This window comes from Leuresthes tenuis, unplaced genomic scaffold (genome assembly GCF_036924035.1).
Source record: "Leuresthes tenuis unplaced genomic scaffold, fLeuTen1.0.hap1 SCAF_5, whole genome shotgun sequence".
In the NCBI taxonomy this organism is placed as follows: domain Eukaryota; kingdom Metazoa; phylum Chordata; class Actinopteri; order Atheriniformes; family Atherinopsidae; genus Leuresthes; species Leuresthes tenuis.
In genome coordinates this window covers 3,672,440-3,691,583 of record NW_027325359.1, presented here as the reverse complement: position 1 = coordinate 3,691,583, position 19,144 = coordinate 3,672,440, and the positions used below count along the sequence as shown (strand labels likewise).

At 37.9% G+C, this 19,144-nt stretch overlaps 1 protein-coding gene across 1 annotated transcript; it reads right to left on the bottom strand.

The window, feature by feature from the left end:
• Positions 1 to 560: 560 nt before the first annotated feature.
• Positions 561 to 6,527, bottom strand: th (tyrosine hydroxylase). Its single transcript, XM_072385183.1, has 13 exons — positions 6,363 to 6,527; positions 5,706 to 5,909; positions 4,904 to 5,078; positions 4,701 to 4,789; positions 4,501 to 4,568; positions 4,365 to 4,415; positions 3,522 to 3,667; positions 3,279 to 3,414; positions 2,682 to 2,751; positions 2,525 to 2,581; positions 2,115 to 2,210; positions 1,895 to 2,028; positions 561 to 1,324 (listed from the first exon to the last, which is right to left on the bottom strand). The coding sequence occupies exons 1-13, from the start codon at positions 6,444 to 6,446 to the stop codon at positions 1,165 to 1,167; spliced, it is 1,470 nt and encodes a 489-aa protein (XP_072241284.1). The 5' UTR covers positions 6,447 to 6,527; the 3' UTR covers positions 561 to 1,164.
• Positions 6,528 to 19,144: the final 12,617 nt, after the last annotated feature.

Genomic DNA, 19,144 nt, shown 5'->3' with positions numbered 1-19,144 from the left:
TGCTGGTCCAGGATCTGCTTCTCAGCCTGATCAGCAGGAAATATGTCAGGACAAATCCCCCAAATATTGTTTTTGTATTATATAGTATTGAACATTATTTCATAACGTCAACACTCACAGACAGCCACACATATTCCTCAGGTATCCTTTACACCTTGTTTAAAAAACAGGCTATATCTCTTAAAAGGGAGAGGTTGGGTTGGGGGGGATTGTAATTATGTGATATTTTACCTCAAAATTCCAATTTTAAGGGCTTGCTTTTAACACTGAGTAAAGTTCTTTAAAATTATTTTTCTATGACTTGCAGGAAGAAATCACGAAATCAGATTAAATCCTTAAAAAAAGTCAACAGTTCTGATGAGATTTCCTGATCACGCAGGTACAACCTGTTGGACTGCTCCCTCTTGTGGCCAACAAATGGAAACTATGACTGCAATGCAAATTGTTCTACTAGGTTATTATAACATATTTTCACTTCAGTGGAACTTTATGAATAACTGATCCAGGTAAAAATGTTTACTTGCAGTTCTTTATTATTTTAAGCATTGTTGTTAACTATGTATTACATGGGATGTCTCTTTTTGTCCTTTTTCTTTATTTTTCTTTTCTAAATCTTACGCATTTACACCGCAAGATAAAACTGCATCACAAACACTTTAAGACAAGAACATTTTTTAAAACCAAATTAATCTACATATAACTATTCAGGTATTGGGTTCACATATCTGGAAAATAAAGTTTGCAACAAGCATTGATGTTTTTGTTAAAATAAATGATTAAAATATACATTTTTATCTCCACCATAGCATTGTGTTTTTATTTTTATTCTTATTTTAAAGTAGCCAAACTTGTTTATCTTTATTTTTATACATTCATAATCACAGTCTCCTTTGACTTTGGCTCTACTCTCGAAAATATACAGAACTTCACAAATTCATCCACACCCAGCAAAGCGTTAAACATCTTTGGAAATTTCGCCGGCACTTGCATTTTGATGTTTCAAAGGTTAAAACCTTTGTTTGCCTGCCAGGCATTAACAGCAAGCAACAACTCAGCATCATACTGGAAGTACAGCACAGAAAGATGAATACACTGGTCTTGTCACATGTTGGAAATTGTAGAGCTCAGCAGAGAGGAAGCAAGCAACAGCAGGGATGGTCTTCATCATGACAAAACACTGAGGGCGTCTGTCAGAGCCTTGAGCTCGTCCTTTACGCTTTCCAGGCCCCCTTGGATCTTCAGAGGGTTGTCCAGGACTTCCACACAGCAGGTATATGGATCGAATCTGACCGAGAAGGGCCGCTTGATACCAGCTACATACCTCCTGGGGAAATTTAAGATGTGAACAGGTCAGAAAACACAAAACCTGAATATTTCATTCAGCTTGAGAAAACTTTCCATAAATAGAGTTCCTGTGTTGTTGTTTGGCCTATGGCGTAAGCATAAGACAACAAAAAGAAATGTAACAAACATACCTCTGTGGGGTAGCACTCACAAAAGACTTTGTAGTTTATCATATCTACTGTGCTTTTTCAAACAACCCCATGATGATTTTTTTTTCCTCCGGTGTTGCAGGGATGTGGGGTGTTGTATTCCACTAAAAGACTGAAGATTGTGAAAACACTCACTAAAGCTACTTGTTTTGCAGAGTAACATCTGATGTGTTTGCCAGATAAAACTCCAGCATTTTGCCTTGGTAAGACACACTACATTGGTTACAGCTGTCTCCTGGCAGCTATAGCTGACCTACAAAAGTTTGTGGTCTCAGGGGTTGGCTGGCTGTTCTCTGACCTTGTCCTTACATAACCCCTCTCTTTTTGTTTTTTTTGTTTTACGTCTCCTCCTCCCAAGATATATTCTCATGTATCTGTCCGGTTCAATAAAGAGAATGTACCTGAATTTCTCCTTGGCATCTGAGAAACTCTCAGAAACAAAGTACACAGGCTGGTACGTCTGGTCTTGGTAGGGCTGCACTGCAGCAGCCTCTGGATCAAACTCCCGTGTCTCTGGTTCATCAGAAAGAGAGTGCTGGAAGGAAGTTAAAATAAAAATTCTCAGTTGGCTTTGATTGTTGTTTTTAAAGAAATGAAAAAAAAAAACATGCTGGAACGTACCAACAGTTCTCCAAAGGAAGAAAGCAATCCAGCCCCATAAGCTTTCACCTCACCATTTTGTTTACAAAGGCCATACTCAACTGTGAACCAGTAGAGCTGATGGGAAAAACAAAGAGAAGGGTGGTTGAAAAGGAAGAATGGGGTGGACAACCAATTCATTATTTATGTGTGGCAATTTAGATCAGGAACTGTGCAAAAAGTGGTGGAAAGTGGGAGGGGGGAGGTCATACAGCATGTAATCATAGTGATTTGTAACTTAAATTATAATTTCTTTTGGCCACTACACCACTACTAATAACCCCAGTGAAGATGTTGTTTTCTAAAAAGCCCAACATAAGTTTCAGCTCCTCTGTTTATTCATTTTCATTCAGCTCCCATGTGTTGTACGTATTAAAGGACAAGAGTCTTACTGTGGACAGTTTCTCAATATCTTCTTCTGACGCCCCAAGTGACGCCAGACCGATGTTCTGCAGAAAAAGAAAACAACCAAAAACAAGTTGTTACCAAAACACACACACAGCAGGAGAAATAGCAGTCTCTAAAGTTGCAAAATAGTGCATCGCTAACCTGTGAAAACTGGGCAAAAGTGCGGTCAGCCAGAATGGGGACGTGGCCCAGCAGTTCATGGACACAGTCCCTGAAAGTAAAGCAAGAATTCAGCTGTGAACATACTGAATACAATTTAAAACTCATGTCAAGGATTACTTTAAAGTAACATAGGCTTGGTGTTCACAAAGTGGTTATTCAGCTTGGCTGCAATACTATAGGCAGAGAGGGAGAGACCATTCTGTGCTCAGTGTGAAAAAATACCCTAAAAGTTCTGAGTTAAGGGGAAATAACAAAGCTTTTCCTTTTAATTGTTTTTCAATTTCTGTATCTTTTGCATTTCACATTAGGTTAAATCTAGGAAAAACTCATTGTTTATCAGTAACTGGTTGTTTCATTGTGTGCTTTTGTCACTGTGTGCTCTTGTGTTATTCAGCATGTTTGAAGTAAAGTGTCGTAAATTGACAGTGAATTGAACTGAAAGACAAAGTGATGGAAAGGCCGAGCTAAATCAAAAGTTTACGCAATAGTATTACAGAAATGCTGCCACCATGTGGGTTTGTTTGTTTCCATATTTGTTGTAACAGACAAAACCAGATGAGTCACTGGAGTACTCACGGTTCTGGGGAGTGCATCGGAGTGGAGGCGTGTCGGATGTACTGGGTGCACTGGAACACACGGAAAGCCAGACTGGCCAGAAAGTCTCTGGCTGAGAGCAGACCTGCCACCGGACGCAGTTGAAACCCTGTGCGCTCTGTGTGAATTCAAGAGGAATAAAGAGTCAAATCCTGACAGATGGACTGTGGAGTCTCTTCACATCTGTGTTTAGGTATCATTCCTCTCATTGTTTCATATCCAGACCTTTAAGGAAGCGTGACACATCTTCCAACTGGGGAATGTTGTCTGGGCTGTACCCGCATTGCTTCTCAAGCAGACGAAATGCCTCAAGGTGTTCACTGCAGGCATGGGTGTTGTACAAGTCCCTCAGAGTTGTATAGACCTCTCGCCTGATTGGGAACATGATTACACAAACTCAGGTCTCTTTTTTCAAGTAAAATCTTTACAGACTTAAAGGGGGACAGGAAACAGCAATGGGGCCATCAGTATGATAACCTTAATATGTCAGTATTCAGTTTTGTCATACACCCTCTATTTTGTTTTAAATCATATTCATATATGCCTAGATTAGGGCCTCTTGAGCCTCTTTTATAGTTTTCCTCAGTCTATGTAAAGCACTTTGATCCTCCTTCCTATTAGAAATACAGCGGTCATCAGTCTTTCCCTTTTAGCATGGAAAGTGACTAAATCCAAAATCTTTAGGAATGCCTTTTCATTTGTCCCAAACTGTCCTGGTGACATTATTGATACAGAGATAAATTGCCTGACTTTTAAGCTGTTCTCATAAAATGTTTCCTTTCCAGACCACATTATGTGTTCAGGCACGCCCTGACAACCACATCTTCACTGCCCTAATGGCGCCCTCCATCTGTGCCTAATTTACAAAAATATCCGAGAAAGATAAATCACATTTAAGTCTCAGAAAAGAGTCTGAACTGCCTCTGTGGATGAGCAGGTCATTGGTGTTCTCACACTAAAACAGCAAATTACTACAATTAAAAATAAACTTTGTTCAGTGTAAATTCTGATTTCACACCTTCAAATGCTCATCAAAAACATTTTCAAAGAGCATGCGGCAGCTCTTACCATGTGCCAATTTCCTCCTCTGTGTATTCCACTCTGGGTATTGGCTGCCCTCTGAGGATAAACACACGTTCGTTTTTTGGGTTTTTGGTTTTATCTTTATGGCTGTGAAATGTTGAGGCAAAAGAGCATATCTTACTGTCTGTAACTGAAGGCGATGTCACCAATCATCTTCCTTCTCTGTCTGTAGACTGGGTCTGTGAAGCCCTGTTAAAATAATCAAATATATCAAACACTGATCACATTTTCTGTATCATGACATATTGTTCCAACGACATAAACAGTCTGGTAATGACTACTTTTCCTCTTCTACATGCATAAGGTACAGGCATTACTTACAGGATGGTCTTGATCTAAGTCTGGATCAAATTTTGTGACCAGATGATGACATTTGTCCAAATCTGCAATCCTCTTTGGGAACCAGTGAACTAGTAAAGAAAATGACAAAAAGTTAGATAAATAAAAAACTGTTTCTTAGCTTACTTCAGAAAAAAATACACAAACATTCAAGCATATTTTAGAAAAGAAGTAAAAGGAATCACATTTGACTTCTTTGGTGGTTTTGACATCCTCTGCATTCCTCTTGATGGAGCTGACCAAAGTACTGACATCTGAGAGGTGCAGCTCACAGCGAACAAAGTACTCCAGACCCTCAAGGTTGTCCCTCAGCTTCCGGCGTGGTCGCGTCTCCAAGTGGTGAATGTTGGCTTCAAACGTCTGAAATACAGTCAATAGTGTGACATACAACTCTACAAGATAATATTCAAAGTGTGATGGAGTCAGAAAACAACTATGCAGCAAAGCATAGACACTTGAAGGTGTATTATAGACACACAAATCAAATAAAACATAAAATGGTTTCCTTGGCTCCAAAATAACCATTTAAAAATGCATTTTGGCCAAATAACAAAGAAAAAATATGTACAAGATTATTAGCAGTCAAAGTAATTACTGTCCTCTAAATTACATGCACAAGCCAACTTTGTCAACAATTAAAAAGCAAAGGATTCATGCTACTTTTGATACTTTAAGATATATGATCACTGATGTTATCAAAGACTAATGTATAATGTATTAATCTATGATACCTTTTAACCCATTAATAAATCATATTTAGGAAAAGACAAGTTGTTAAATGTTCCCTAACTTAAGGAAAATGTTTCCAGATGAAATTTAAATAAAGAGACAAAGGGATTCTTCATGAATGACATGTAAAGTGATAAAGTAAGGTTAGGTTTTCGCTACTCATAGCAAAGATATTAATGCCATGTTGTTACTAATGCTGAATCCTGGTGAATAGATTCATCTTTAAGTCACTCTTAAAAACTCTCTTTGTTGTGATACCTCAAAAACCTTGAGTGTCCGGGACAGCGCAGGTGTCTTGGAGCTCCTCAACGTGAAAAAGATGTTCAGAAGTGCTTTTCCATCTTCCTCCTCAAACACAATGTGGTCATTGGCCTCAGCAGCCTCTGCCGCTGCAGCAGCAGCTTCCCTCTCTTTGCGCGCGTCTTCGATCAAGCTCTGGCGTCTTCCCAAGAATCTTTGGGACTGTTACAAAAAAGATAAATGACGGTCCTGTATTTCCTGATTAAACTCACCGGCAGAGCACACAGACACAACACCAGAGTGAGGTAACTGCTGGGCTTTTCTTACTTTTTGGTTGTCTCTTTCGGTATTTGATGGGAGCGCTTTACATCTCCAAATGCGCATTGGAACAGCAATGCAATCAAGGTAAATCCTAAAACATAGCTACGACAGCACACATTTAAGCATATATGACCGGGCGTACGACGTGCTTTTTTTTCTTTTCTTTTAATCTATTTGACTCAAACACTTTTTGCGCATCAGATTGACCAGATCGCCCAGTCTTCCTCGCACATTTTTACAGATTTGGTGGTCCAAATTTTGACAAATCACTGGAGACCCAAGAACAGACTAACGCTTGCCAGTGAGTTAAACAAACGTCGGTGTCGTAAGTTTGCCTATGAAGATGCTTCTTACCGTGATGGAATCCGACCTCTCCAGCTCGGATGCTGCTCTGCGGATACTCTTTGTAGAGGACGTTGAGCTGCTTGAAAGAGGCATTTTTAGGCTCACAAGTTCTCTGTATTGCCTGCCTGTATTGTTTACGTGTGACAGACGCGAGCTCTCCAGACTTCTCAGGCTGCACCGTGTGCCTAGAGTTTTTCTTTTTTCCCAGACGGGTTTCTTCTTTTTATGGGATCATTTGTTAGCTGTTTCTGACGTCAAACACGCTGATCTCACTCTAATCAATTGATGCGCAGATCTATCAGACTCATCCCAACTTGGAACGTCTATATACAGTTTATATAACCATTTATAACCACAGGATTTGAGTTTGAATTTATAGCATTTTTTATGTTTATCACTTTCTCAGTGCCTGGTATGTTTCAATATGAAGATGTTTGGCATGTGTTTATATAGGTTACATACATCATTTTCTACTGCATCATATTAGTTAGTTAACCACATGTTGCATATGTAATATGAAGATTGGTGGTTACAACCACTAGTTGGATTCAATGAAGTCATCTTTAGTTGATATTCAAAGCTTTGACCTCAGGGTTTTTTATTTAAAGGTTAGACCAAAGAAAAGTCAACCGTAGAAAATTAAGTCACTTTATCAGCTCAATCCAATCTCCACAGCTCTCCACAAATTAGATTCAATTGTGGGTAAAGGAAAAAAAGGTGTGCACAACAGGAAGCGAGAACAACACATTGTTTTCCCTTTTCAGGCTCTGTGTGGTTTCTTACCTCGGCAACAACCACATCAAGTGGATTTCCAGCGCTTATGTCTGACGACTTTGGTGGTTAACACAATTGTGAGTGATGTATGGTGCCCACAGGCAATATTAGGTAAAATGATTATTTGTGGACCTCTGGCCACATGCTGCCACAGCAGCAACCTTGCAAGGGTGCATAGAAGGCAGATGGGGCCCTATTTGGCTCTCACCTTAACCTGAACACTCAGACTGCAAATGCTAAAGAACACAGTTGTAGCCCTGGGCACAGTAAACAGTATTTCCTCCCTACTTTGGAGAGCCATGGGGCTGGTAAGACAAGTGAAAGATAAAATGAACTGACAGTAATACAAGAACTACCTCTTGACTTTGTAAAAGCTTATTTTCTGCATGGAAACAGAATAAAGTGGTGTGTTTAGATGGTTTTTGTTTTGTTTTTTTCCCTTTATCTTGACCTTTTTTTAAAAGTGGTATGACACGATACGCTGAGCAGACAGAAGCTTGACATTTATCCAGAGATAGGAACTATTATCAATTATATGCCTTCCTCCATCCATCTCTTTCAAGTAGTTTAGTACATTTTAAGGAAATCAGATATAGACAATAAGAGACAGGGAAAAAGAAAAAAAAAATATATTACTGGCTGCCATGGTAATTTATGAGTTAGAGATTATCCCAAAGACACGTAAAATAACCAGAAACCCTTTGCCCAATTGAATACATCTCTATAATGTATATTCGTTACAAAAGTAAGTACTGCTTTGAAATCAGATAAGAGAAAAGGAAAGATTTAACATGTACTGTAAATACTTCCACCAAACCCAGGTTATTTCAAGTGCCACCCGATTTTGTTTGTCTGGGAAAAGGCAGAGCTAAAAGATACCCATCCTTCTCCTCCTTTTCAGTGTCTGCTTCCCTGTGCCTATCCAGTTTTTCACAATCTTTGCCTGTCTGAAATCACACGAGGGAGAGTGCTCTCTGGGTTTTCAAAGCTCTTCAAGTCCAGGAAAGATAGATTCTGACATATGGTAATATTCTCTAATTTTATGAATATCGATGTCAGTTAAAAAATATTCCCCACCCCGTGAGCAGAGTAATTGTACTAATTTTAACCTTTAACTGTAGTAACTTTAACCATCTAGCAGTTTAAAATCTTTTTCTTTCTTTTTTTCTTTAGACACTGGATAATTCCAAACTGAATAATAAAACCTAGAAAAAACAACGCTTTGCTGGTGAAAGTCAATCTACTATTTTACAAAAGAAAAGTTTTGTTTTACAAAGCTTGATCTAATAACTATAAATAAATAGTCTTATCAAATAAGACTATTTGCCAGCAGGATTCCTCTATCCATTTTCTTTACCCACTTAATCCAATTTAGGGGGTTTCGCAGGGAGGCTGGAGCCTATCCCAGCCGTCATTGGGAGATAGGCAGGGTCCACTCTGCTGGACAGGTCACCAGTCCATCACAGGGCCACACAGAGACAAACAAGACCCACAACCATCCACGTGCACATTCAGTTCTAGGCACTATTTAGAGTCACTAATTAACCTGACATACATGTTTTGGACTGCTAGCATCACATGAAGATTAAGTTTAGAAAATCTCTAAATCTAAATCTTTACTTTCGGGTCAAACCAAAGTCCAAAAATAAGATTGATAACATCACCATAATGATAAAATTATCACAATATCAACAGAAAATGTGAAAAAATATATAAATATTTGCTTTTTGAGTATTTTGTCTCTTTTTCTCTAGCACTTCATTCAGAATAGGAGGCAGGAAAAATCTCAGTATTGTCTCATTTCATATCAAATTATGGCATCATCATTTGTGTACTGTTAATAGAATATTGATAGTTTTTCAGTTTACAAAAATAAATAACAAAAATAAAAATATTATTCAGCAGAGTAGCAACAAAACCTCAACAAGGCTGAAGACTTAATTACATAATTTCAGAACACTTTTTTATATTTACGTCTATTCTGTGACCCAGAATTGGATTAAGCGGGTACAGAAAATGGATGTATATGTACGTTATCATCCTTATAGAACCAATATTTTGCTAATTTATGGGATTATGATATTATTCTGGGTATCTACTCCTATTACAAGGTTTACAAGTACATTAATTGTATTTACACTGCTCTTCTCTGTATGTTGCATCAAACTGTCTTTTCACCTTCTCTGTTTGAACTCTGACTGTCCTCTCAAAAATGATCCCATTGGTTGTTAATGTAAGGAATTAAAGCTTGTCTGTTTGAAAAAATCTTTGATTTACAGTGACTCTGGTAACCACGCATGAAGTGTGAAAATACCCAGGAGAAAAACAACATGCATCCTTATGCTGTACTCAGCCACAACCTTAATGGAGTACTGCTAAGTTATAGGCTTCAGGCCCAAGTTTTAAAGCAAACCAATCAGAAAACTTCCAGAAAAATTCAGTATTGTGTCTGTTTAAGTAAGTCATAGGCTTCAGGTTTTATTTATACTCCCTTTTTTTCAAGTTGACCCAACTTAGTGAGGTCCTAATGAAAACGATCTGACATGCTTTCGTCAAAATAATGGCAGCACCTTTTCATCCAATGATTTACATCTCTATTCAAGAGGATCATTTCAGGTCGTGGAGTGACCCACTCAACATGATCATTTCAAACCTTTGAACAGGAAAAAGGCCTCTCCTTTGCTGATAAAACATAGTGAAAATGTATTTGAAAAACACAAGCAAATGTCCAATATATCAAGGTTGCACAAACTTAGCAAAACAGCAGCTAACAAAGAATTAACAAAAAATAAACGAATGAATACATCAAGGTGAAATGATATCCCAGTGTATTATAATTTTTTCGTAATTAAAAATCTTTTCAGATATTTCTTGAATAAGGGTAACATATTTTGAGACTACAGTGATGGATGCAGTTTCTTTATCGAAAACTGATGAAGAGAAGCCCAACAAAATGGATGATGCAAGTTCATAGACAGTTTTGTAGAATATGAATGACAAAGATCCAAAACTATTTCAAAGCTACATGGCAAATCATAGGTATGATTATTTATAGATGATACATATCAACCTCAAACACTGATCATATATTCTATTTAGTGAAAATAGAATTAGATTATGAGTTGAGATAAATGAGATTAATCCTGTTTTATTTCCAATCTTTTTGCAAAATCTATCATTCTTAGGTGAAAGGAATTTCATTGAGATGAGTGGGACACGTGGCAACTCAAACTGTGTTACAACTAATATGATAAAATACCCTATGACAAAAAGTAGTATTAGTTTAGCTTTATCTTTGGGATACTTTCTGTTTTCATTTCAAAATATGATCTGTTGTCATCATTTTGCATTAACATTGAGTTTGTTCATCTGTAAGTACTTCCTTTTTCCTCAGTCAGGGTGCTGAAGCTATCATGTGATACAAGACATATGTCATCAGCATATAGCAGGGCTAACATAATGTTTGCAAATATCAGGTAGATCATTTATTTAGATTAAGAATAATAAGGGTCCAACAATAAATCCTGAAGGAACATCACAGAGGAGCTTTGTTCTGTCTCGGGTTGGAGTAACAATGTTACAATCTATGAACATTACCGAATGGTCACGTGGAGCAGAAACAGACAGGGACATGATTTTGCTGGTAAAAATGCAAACAAAAACATCTGTAATGTCAGTATAGGTGTGTTCTTTCATACCTTATTCTCAGAGCAAAGAGGATCTTTGCAACACAGAATGTAAACAATAAATGACTCCCTGGTGTGTTAGGTCAAGAGGTTGTTAGTAATATATCTGATGAATGTATGGATATTTTCAGAACAAGAAAGGTTATTTTTGTGAAAGAAGCTGTCCACATTTGAGTATCGTAGGAGTATGGGTTAGGGTGTTGAAAAATCCTTCCTGTTTTGACAGCTTCATAGACATTCTCCCTATAGGGTGACATAGGTGGACAACTGTTTTATTGTCACAGGACTCCTCAGAATCCTCCTTTGTTTTAGTTTACAAGAAACCAGATAGAAAAACAGGTGAAATAAATTACTTTATGATCCAAAAATATTCCTTAATTTTTTTAGCGGGGGGGGTTGTAAGACAAGATAAAAGTGGTGCTTTGAGCAGTTACTCTAAGGATTCATCCATAGAAGATCAGGACCGTGGCCTCTGGTACGTAAAAGTTGAATTTAAACGTTCAAACGTTTCATTTTAAAGTAATATAAAGTGTTAATACAATTTTTAGGAAAGAACGTGAGAGATGAAATCAATCTCATGATTCAGTGGACATTGCAGCAGGGTTCAACAGTAAAGCCTAGTTTATGCTTCTGTGTCACGTCGACGCCGTAGCCTGGCGTGCACCTCCAAAAAATCCTAACTGCGTGTTGCGTTGACGCAGACCGCAAGGCCTGTGATTGGTCCGCTCAGAACGTCATTTCCGGCACTTGTTTTTTCCGGTCTTTCTTCCTACACCAGATCACCTTCGCAAACGTCTTCTCTGTCGCCTGCACCTCAACATTTGCAATTGAAGCATTTGTTCTTCAATACTGATGAGCTCCAACTGCAAATACAGCTGCTGCACCTCTGTTGCCATTGTTTACTGTTGTTAACTGTGACCGGTAGAAAAAGCAAGGATTCGGAGGTAACCCCTGAAACCACACAAACACACAGCCACACCTCCCAAGCGGCACGGCGGTGGATTGCAGAGCAACGCGTTCCCTTGACTCATAAACAAGGCTTAAGTACTCTACTTTAATGTTTAACATATATGTTTAACAATGACCCCTATTCCTAACTGCTTTTTTTCAGAACAACAGTTATAACTACTTACAAATTTAATAAGTGCTGTGGAGAAAAGCTGTCAGTTAGGGTCACGGCTCACAGAGTCACTTTACACTTTAGCTTTCTTTTCTCTTCATCATGTGTGTTTATGAGCCTCAACATCACAGAGCAGTGTGTGCATGACTGTGTCTGTCTGTGTGTTGGTGGCCTGCACACGTCCAGCTGCCCTGTTGTGAACGACTGCAGGCCTTCTATGGTCTCGCAGACAAGACAACCACAGGTGGGAATGGTCTTAAGCACATGCCAGACAATATAAAAACATTAAGTTGACAAGACACTGAGAGTACATCTACTTTCTTTTCTTTTTTTCTTTGAATGTCCAACTAGTTATCAGATGTTTGTTCACATGAGATAAGGAACAGTGAAAAAAGACTCACAGCTCTGTGAGAGTCTGATGTAAATCCTCAGAAGCAAGGGGCAAACATTAAGAATTTCTAAATGACACATCAGAAGTTTGACTTGATAAATTATTGAGATATACAAACCCACTGGATGTGCTAATGGAAAACAATGTTTCCAGGTCATGTGGGAATTTAGACCTAAAGGCCAGTAAATATTTCTGGTAGCAAAAGATTCCAGCACACACAATGAAATGTAATCAAGAGTTATCTTTCCACAAATCCTTTTGAGTGTGCAATGCAATTGTTCAGCCAGTAACTAGAAAATAAGCCAACTTTCTGATAAAGTACTATACCAGTGAAGTATTTTACAAGCTGCACTGTACAAACATATTTAGTGGGTGAAAGTCAAAGGTGAAAGTGGATAACATTAGACTCTGCTCTTCAAAGCTTCAATAAGCCATTTCACATATATTACTGATAAAATAATGTTAATATTGCAATATTCCAAAATATTGGGCCTGAATCCAACTTAATGCCTGATTCTAGCTAAGCTGTTGACATGCAAACAAGGCTTGAGTTAAAGAAGTAGGTTTCCAAAAGAAGTTCATTCTGCCTTAAAGACTGCAGACTTTGCTGAATCCATCCTTCACTTGAAATCAAAACCCAATAACCTCAACTGAGGTGACTTTGTGGTAAGATTCAGACATGAACAATAGCCCGATTTTTATGAGTAGACACTGGAACAAGTGAGCATGCAAAGAAAACATACTGCTTTCCTGGGGACCCAGGACAATAAATATAATAAAAATGATCAAAGTCTGATCTTTCTTAAATTGTTTATTGCATCTTGGTTACTGCCACAGCTCCGTTTTGTTTTGTTGATAGTTTATGTTCCATGAAAGATTAAATCAAGCTGAAATTGAACCTCCAAGCTTTTGTTCTGCATAAAGAACATATAAATTGTACACTTCATGCCCACCAACCTCTTTTATGCTCTTAGATTTTAGTTGAATTTAACCTGAAGATTGCCATACCATGTTTTGATTTTTGTTTCTTGTCATGTTTTGATTTTTGTTTTTTGTCATGTCTTGTTTTCAGGTTTATCTTTACTCAATAGTTTTTTTGCTATATTTACCCCATCTACAATCACCTCACCACAGTGTTTAGTTTCTAGGTTCTTCTCAGTTCTTTTCAAAATCCTCACGTCACTTCATGCTACAATTTTCAGGTTCTTCAGGTTTGGTCAGGTCAGGTTTTTGCCTTTTAGTTTCCACAGCCATAGTCTGGTCTTGTTGTTTTGCTCCACAGTTTAGAGTTATTGATAACCAGTTCAGCCACACTTTTTGTTCCTTTTTGGTCATTTTGTAAATAAATCAAGTTTGATATCTGCATCTGGGTCCTCTCTCCACCATGTCATGCCCAACCTCCTTCACCTGGTTGTGACAAAGATCCTGTTCGGGGATGTCACTATATCTTATTCTTTGAAATTACATGAAAAAAGTGGCTTGCTAATTATATGTAATGTGATGAGAATATGTGGATATGTTTTGAAGAGTGCTATGATTTATTATTATTTCATAATATAGATTATTTCACCCCCTTTGATGGAACTATCTCAGAAAGAAGCTGGTGAGGACAAAAGAAAAACATAGTGTCACCTTGTGACCTTGTGAGGGTTCTAACATTTATTCTTTTTCTGAAATAGTTTAAGAGGTCGATTCAAATGACTGCGGTTTGTGATGCCGTTAAACTGTACAACATGTTTCTTTTGCCTTGTCTAACAAAAACATCTTTTGTGTTCATGAAGGAAGGACTGACACTGTCAGCCCGTATCAGCCTAATCTGGGTGTAGTACAAAAGTGACCGTTTAAATGTCAAATGGCGTCTTCCATTTTTTCCAGTACATTGTTAACAGAACATCATCATCTTCTTCGTCGACACTTGTCCCATTATCAATAAGCTCAGGTTTGTTTACACTGTTTCCCGGTGGTCTGTGAAGATCATCTGTAAATCAAGCCCATATGCAGCCACAAATACACAACAGCTGAGCAGTTAAAGAAATCATGAAGCTGTCCCCTCTCCGTGAGGCTGGAGCCGGTTTGGAAGAGGCATTTATATCCTCTTTACATAACTACCCAGTAAAACAGTCAGTAAAGAATATCCTAATGGCTGTACTAAATATAGAGAAATTACAATGATATACTGAATTTCAAAAAATGATAATATGCCCATAATTTTCAACATTGAGGACGGCTGCTATCAACCGCGACATTTCCTGTCTCACCTGCTTTTTGCTGCACCAACTAAGTATAGTTCTAAGTGCACAGTTCAGTTTGAGGGCTCTTGTAAGGAACATTTCTGCACATATTTAAAGTTTTGGGAAAAAAACAAAAAACAAACTGATTATCGTATCACTGTTTCTCAATGACTCCAAAAGTGCACGTATACGTACATATAAACATATGTTCTTGGCATTGCTGCAACACAATCTCTTGTTACTTAACAGCTGACCTAGTATTAAAAATATTACAAATACATTTTTAAGGATTATTAAATAACAATATAAAAAACAACAACTTTGCTTCCTGTAAACAATTAAGAGAGTATGTCTGGAGAATTTACCTGACAATGAAAAACATTCACTGCTAGTTTGAGGTAGAGTTCATGTGCAGAGCTATCGCAAGTAACCTGCTTACCGCCTGGTTTTTATCAGATCTGCCCTAAACTAGCGGTGACTTTAGTGATTAGCGGCTCTGGAGCTGCGGGTTGCCGACCCCTGTCCTAGATCACAGAAGGCCTGCAGTCGGTCACAGCAGGGCAGCTGGACGTGTGCATGCCACCAACACACAGACATACACACACTGCTCTGTGATGCCGAGGCTGATATACACACATGATGAAGAGAAAAGAAAGCTTAAGTGTAAAAGGAACACTGTGACCCCAACTGACAACTTCTGTCCACAGCACTTACTAAATCTGGAAGTAGTTATTGTTGTTGTTGTTATTTTATTGAATAATTTTGTGTGTCAAAGGTCATTGAGATTTAAATAAAAAGTACCATAGGCCGATAGTGTGAAAAATAAATCCTCTAACTGCTCTGTAGTGAGTTCTGAAGAATCACAATTAGGAATAGAGGTGATTATGGAATATAAATATACATGCAGACATGTTAATTATTAAAGTAGATGACTTACTGTTGAACAGTGCTGTGATGTCCACAGAAAAATCAGATGGAAGTCTGTAGAAGACAGAAACCATTGCGTACCAGAGGCCATGGTCCTGATCTTCTCCTGAGGAATCCTCAGAGTAACTGCTTGAAGCACCACTTTTATCTTGTGTTACGCCCCCCTAATAAAATAAAGGAATGTTTTGCCACGCGTCCCTCCAAAACCATGTTCCCATCTTCATGAAGTAACCCCCCCCCTTCTGTTTGGTTACTTGTAAACTAAAACAAAGGAGGATTCTCAGGAGTCTCATCATGACAATAAAACAGTTGTTCACCTATGTCACCCTACAAGGAGAATATCTATGAAGCTGTAAAAACAAGAAGGACTTTCAAGAAGGACTTTTCGACACCCTAACCCTAAATATACTCAAATGTTGACAGCTTCTTTGCTAAAAAATAACCGTGTTCTGAAAATATCCATGCATTCATCGGATATATTACTAACAACCTCTTGACCTAACACACCTGACATCCTCTTAGAGGTCAAAGGGTCACCTGTCAAAAAGCCAACAAGGCTCCATCATTTCATGAGCTGTGTCTTCTGAGAGATTTGAGATTTTGCAACTTTGCAGGTAATTGAAAGGTACAGATATCTACATGATACTGAATAAAATGGTGCAAAAACCAACAAGCCCCATGTGGAATCTGAAATATTTGTGGATGTTTTCAAATATAGTCCTTGAGCTTCATCCATCCATCCATTTTCTATATCCGCCTAATCCAATTTAGGGTCTTGGGGGTTGGAGCCAATCCCAGCTGTCTTTGAGTGAGTGGTAGGGTGCAACATATTTGAGCTTCAGTCAGAGTTAATTCAGATGTCAAAAATAGTGTCAAAGTTAGGCTAAGACTTTTGTCTTTTGTAACCCAAACTGATTTCAGATTTTTCATTAGATCTGTAAAGTTTCTGATTTTACAGAAATATCTTACACAGAAGTATAATTGAATTTCAGCTAATAAAACCTAAATATAATCACAATATGACAGCTTCAGTTTTGATGATGTTATATGAAAAATTGTTGCATAATTACAATTTATAGGCTTATTATAAATTATTGTACCTCAATTTAAATCAATAATGGGGAGCATACAGAAAATCCCACTGATCAGGCACAAATTTATCATACAGAAAGTACAATAATTCAATATATGATCAGATATCAAGGTTTACTAGATAGATGGTGTCTCTCTTACACAACTTTTGGCGTGCTGTGGAGAAAACAATGTCCAGGAAAAGCATTTAGTTGTCCTTAGTAAGCTGCCATTGCCCACACCAGGTATCAAGGCTACCTTTTGTTAGAGATGTCCCACTTGACACCTCTCTGCCATTCAAGCCTCTATGTTTACCCAATTCCATCTTCTTTTCTGGAAGTGAAGGACATGTCCACAAATGACACCAGGATGATAATTATTATAATTACGTATTGATTCAGCTGCAGTGCTGTGGCTTTGTGTCAGCTTTTTCCAGCATAATTGTGGGACTTCACTTGGACTAATTGCAGCTAACACGACCAGCTGGGCTATTATTCATCATCCTCCACACTTCTTTTCTTTCACTCTCAGCTGAGCAATCCTGGTCACCTTTGTGGGGTACATCAGACTCACTCAGTTGATGAGAAGAAACCCTAATACAAATATTGCATTAACTATAACAGTGTTGGGTAAACATACTCTGAAATGGTTTGTATGATTTTAGCGTTAACTTTTAGCTGTGTGTTTGCTTTTTACTTACTGTATGTTTCATGGCTCTTATCTCATAGCTCACCAAGCAACCAACAGGATTTCCTAAAATGAATGTTTTTATTTAAGGACCTTAAAACTAAGTAATTTAGAAGTAACTTAGTTACTAAGTAACTTAGAAAAGTAATTTGGATAATGTATTATGTATTATTAACTGTGACTGATTGTCACTATCAATATTTCATTCTTAGCCTGCACAAATAATTATGGGTCTTATAATGCCTGGTTTAGCTTTGCAAGCAAGCAAGAAAAAATATTCTTGGATATATGCAGTTTTGAAATGATATAATTGACTTCAATTGAATCTGACTAAAATACATAGACAATGAAAATGGGAAGTCATAACAAAATAAGAAGTCACAGTCACACATCATTTTTGAAAACTGTGTCACCTGCATTGTTTTGGGAAATTACAAGTCTCATTCATATTTGCTGATAAATTGGTTTGTTTCTTGGCACACGACCAGCACTCACTGATTAGCAGGATAATATGAAACCATTGCCTGCAGATGCCTCCTAAAAAATGTCCACAGCTTCAATATTGGTAATCAAAAGCTCACTATGGGCTGTCCATATAAAGCTATGGTGTACTGTTGAGTTGATTTCAGTAAAATTCAGCTGCACCCATTTACAGAAAAATCTCAGGGCAAAATAAATAGCATAATATTCATTCAAGCAAGCAACAATGGAAAGGTAAAACTCCACTCTAACACCAGCCTTGCTAAGGATGGCTACATGTCTTTAAAAACTTTTTTTTAATCAAAGGTTTGTCACCAAACAGAAAAAAAAAGTAAAATTCAAGACAGAGGAACCTGTCTTATGGCAGTAAAAGAATTAGAGAGTTCACCTGATAGTTTCATGAACCAGTGAAGACAGTGCTCCTAAGTGCCGTTGTTAACACATTGAGAAAGAAGTTTTGCAAAATCATGAATAATCTCTTGAGTAGAGGTGCAGAAACAACCCAAAGTTCTGCAGTCGTATATTGTCCCAACACCTTACTTAAACAGATTATGTTGGCTTTTGACTAAATCAACTCATAATCAAGACGATGCAAAAATGTTAATGATTAAGCAAAGGCTCGATTTCATTTGTCATGTAATGTGAGGATTTGGAGGTTTTTTGTTCACTGTAAACCCCGTACATCCTCCACTTCTATTCTGTAACACACTGTCTGTGTCGATGACTGTGATTGCTTTTGCGTGTGTCAAAATACAGCTGCTAAGTGGAATGAGTAATCACACAGAGTGCTCTTCCAATGCTGTTGTCTACATGTGTAATGACAGTAGTGGCATAAAGCGTTGCTGGGGTGGGCGAGTGGTTGAGGGACTGATGCTCAGTGGTCCATGACAACTGCCATCATCACACTAGTGCCACGGTGGGCCGTAACTACAGAGTTACACAGCTGTTTCTGTGACATGACCACACACATTTCCAGCATTACGAACAGGCTGCTGTGACCCCCAACATGATTGACTACTGGAGCCCAACGTAGACTCCTCCATTACACATTTTAAATCAGTCTTGGTTTGGTATCAAATGGGCTACTCACCTTGCTTTTAGTTTGTTCTCATAATATGCAAAGATAATTTGATGGGATCCAATTATGACTGAGCAGAACAAGTTAATTGAAGATATCTAATTTGAACAAAAAGGCTAAACTGATCTGTTTTTCCCACCATATATGCCTCTTTAGTGTTGCCGTTGGCCCATTTAGGACAGGAACAGCAGGTCATGATTATAAAGACACAAAGACGAAGAATAAAGAGCAAGAACATGTAAGACTTGCAAATAAAAGGGGGTGATTTGCCTAAAATTTCTCAGTTAAAGGGAAGCAGTGGCTTTAACCTTTCAAACTATTTATTGATGATTCTCCATCATTTATT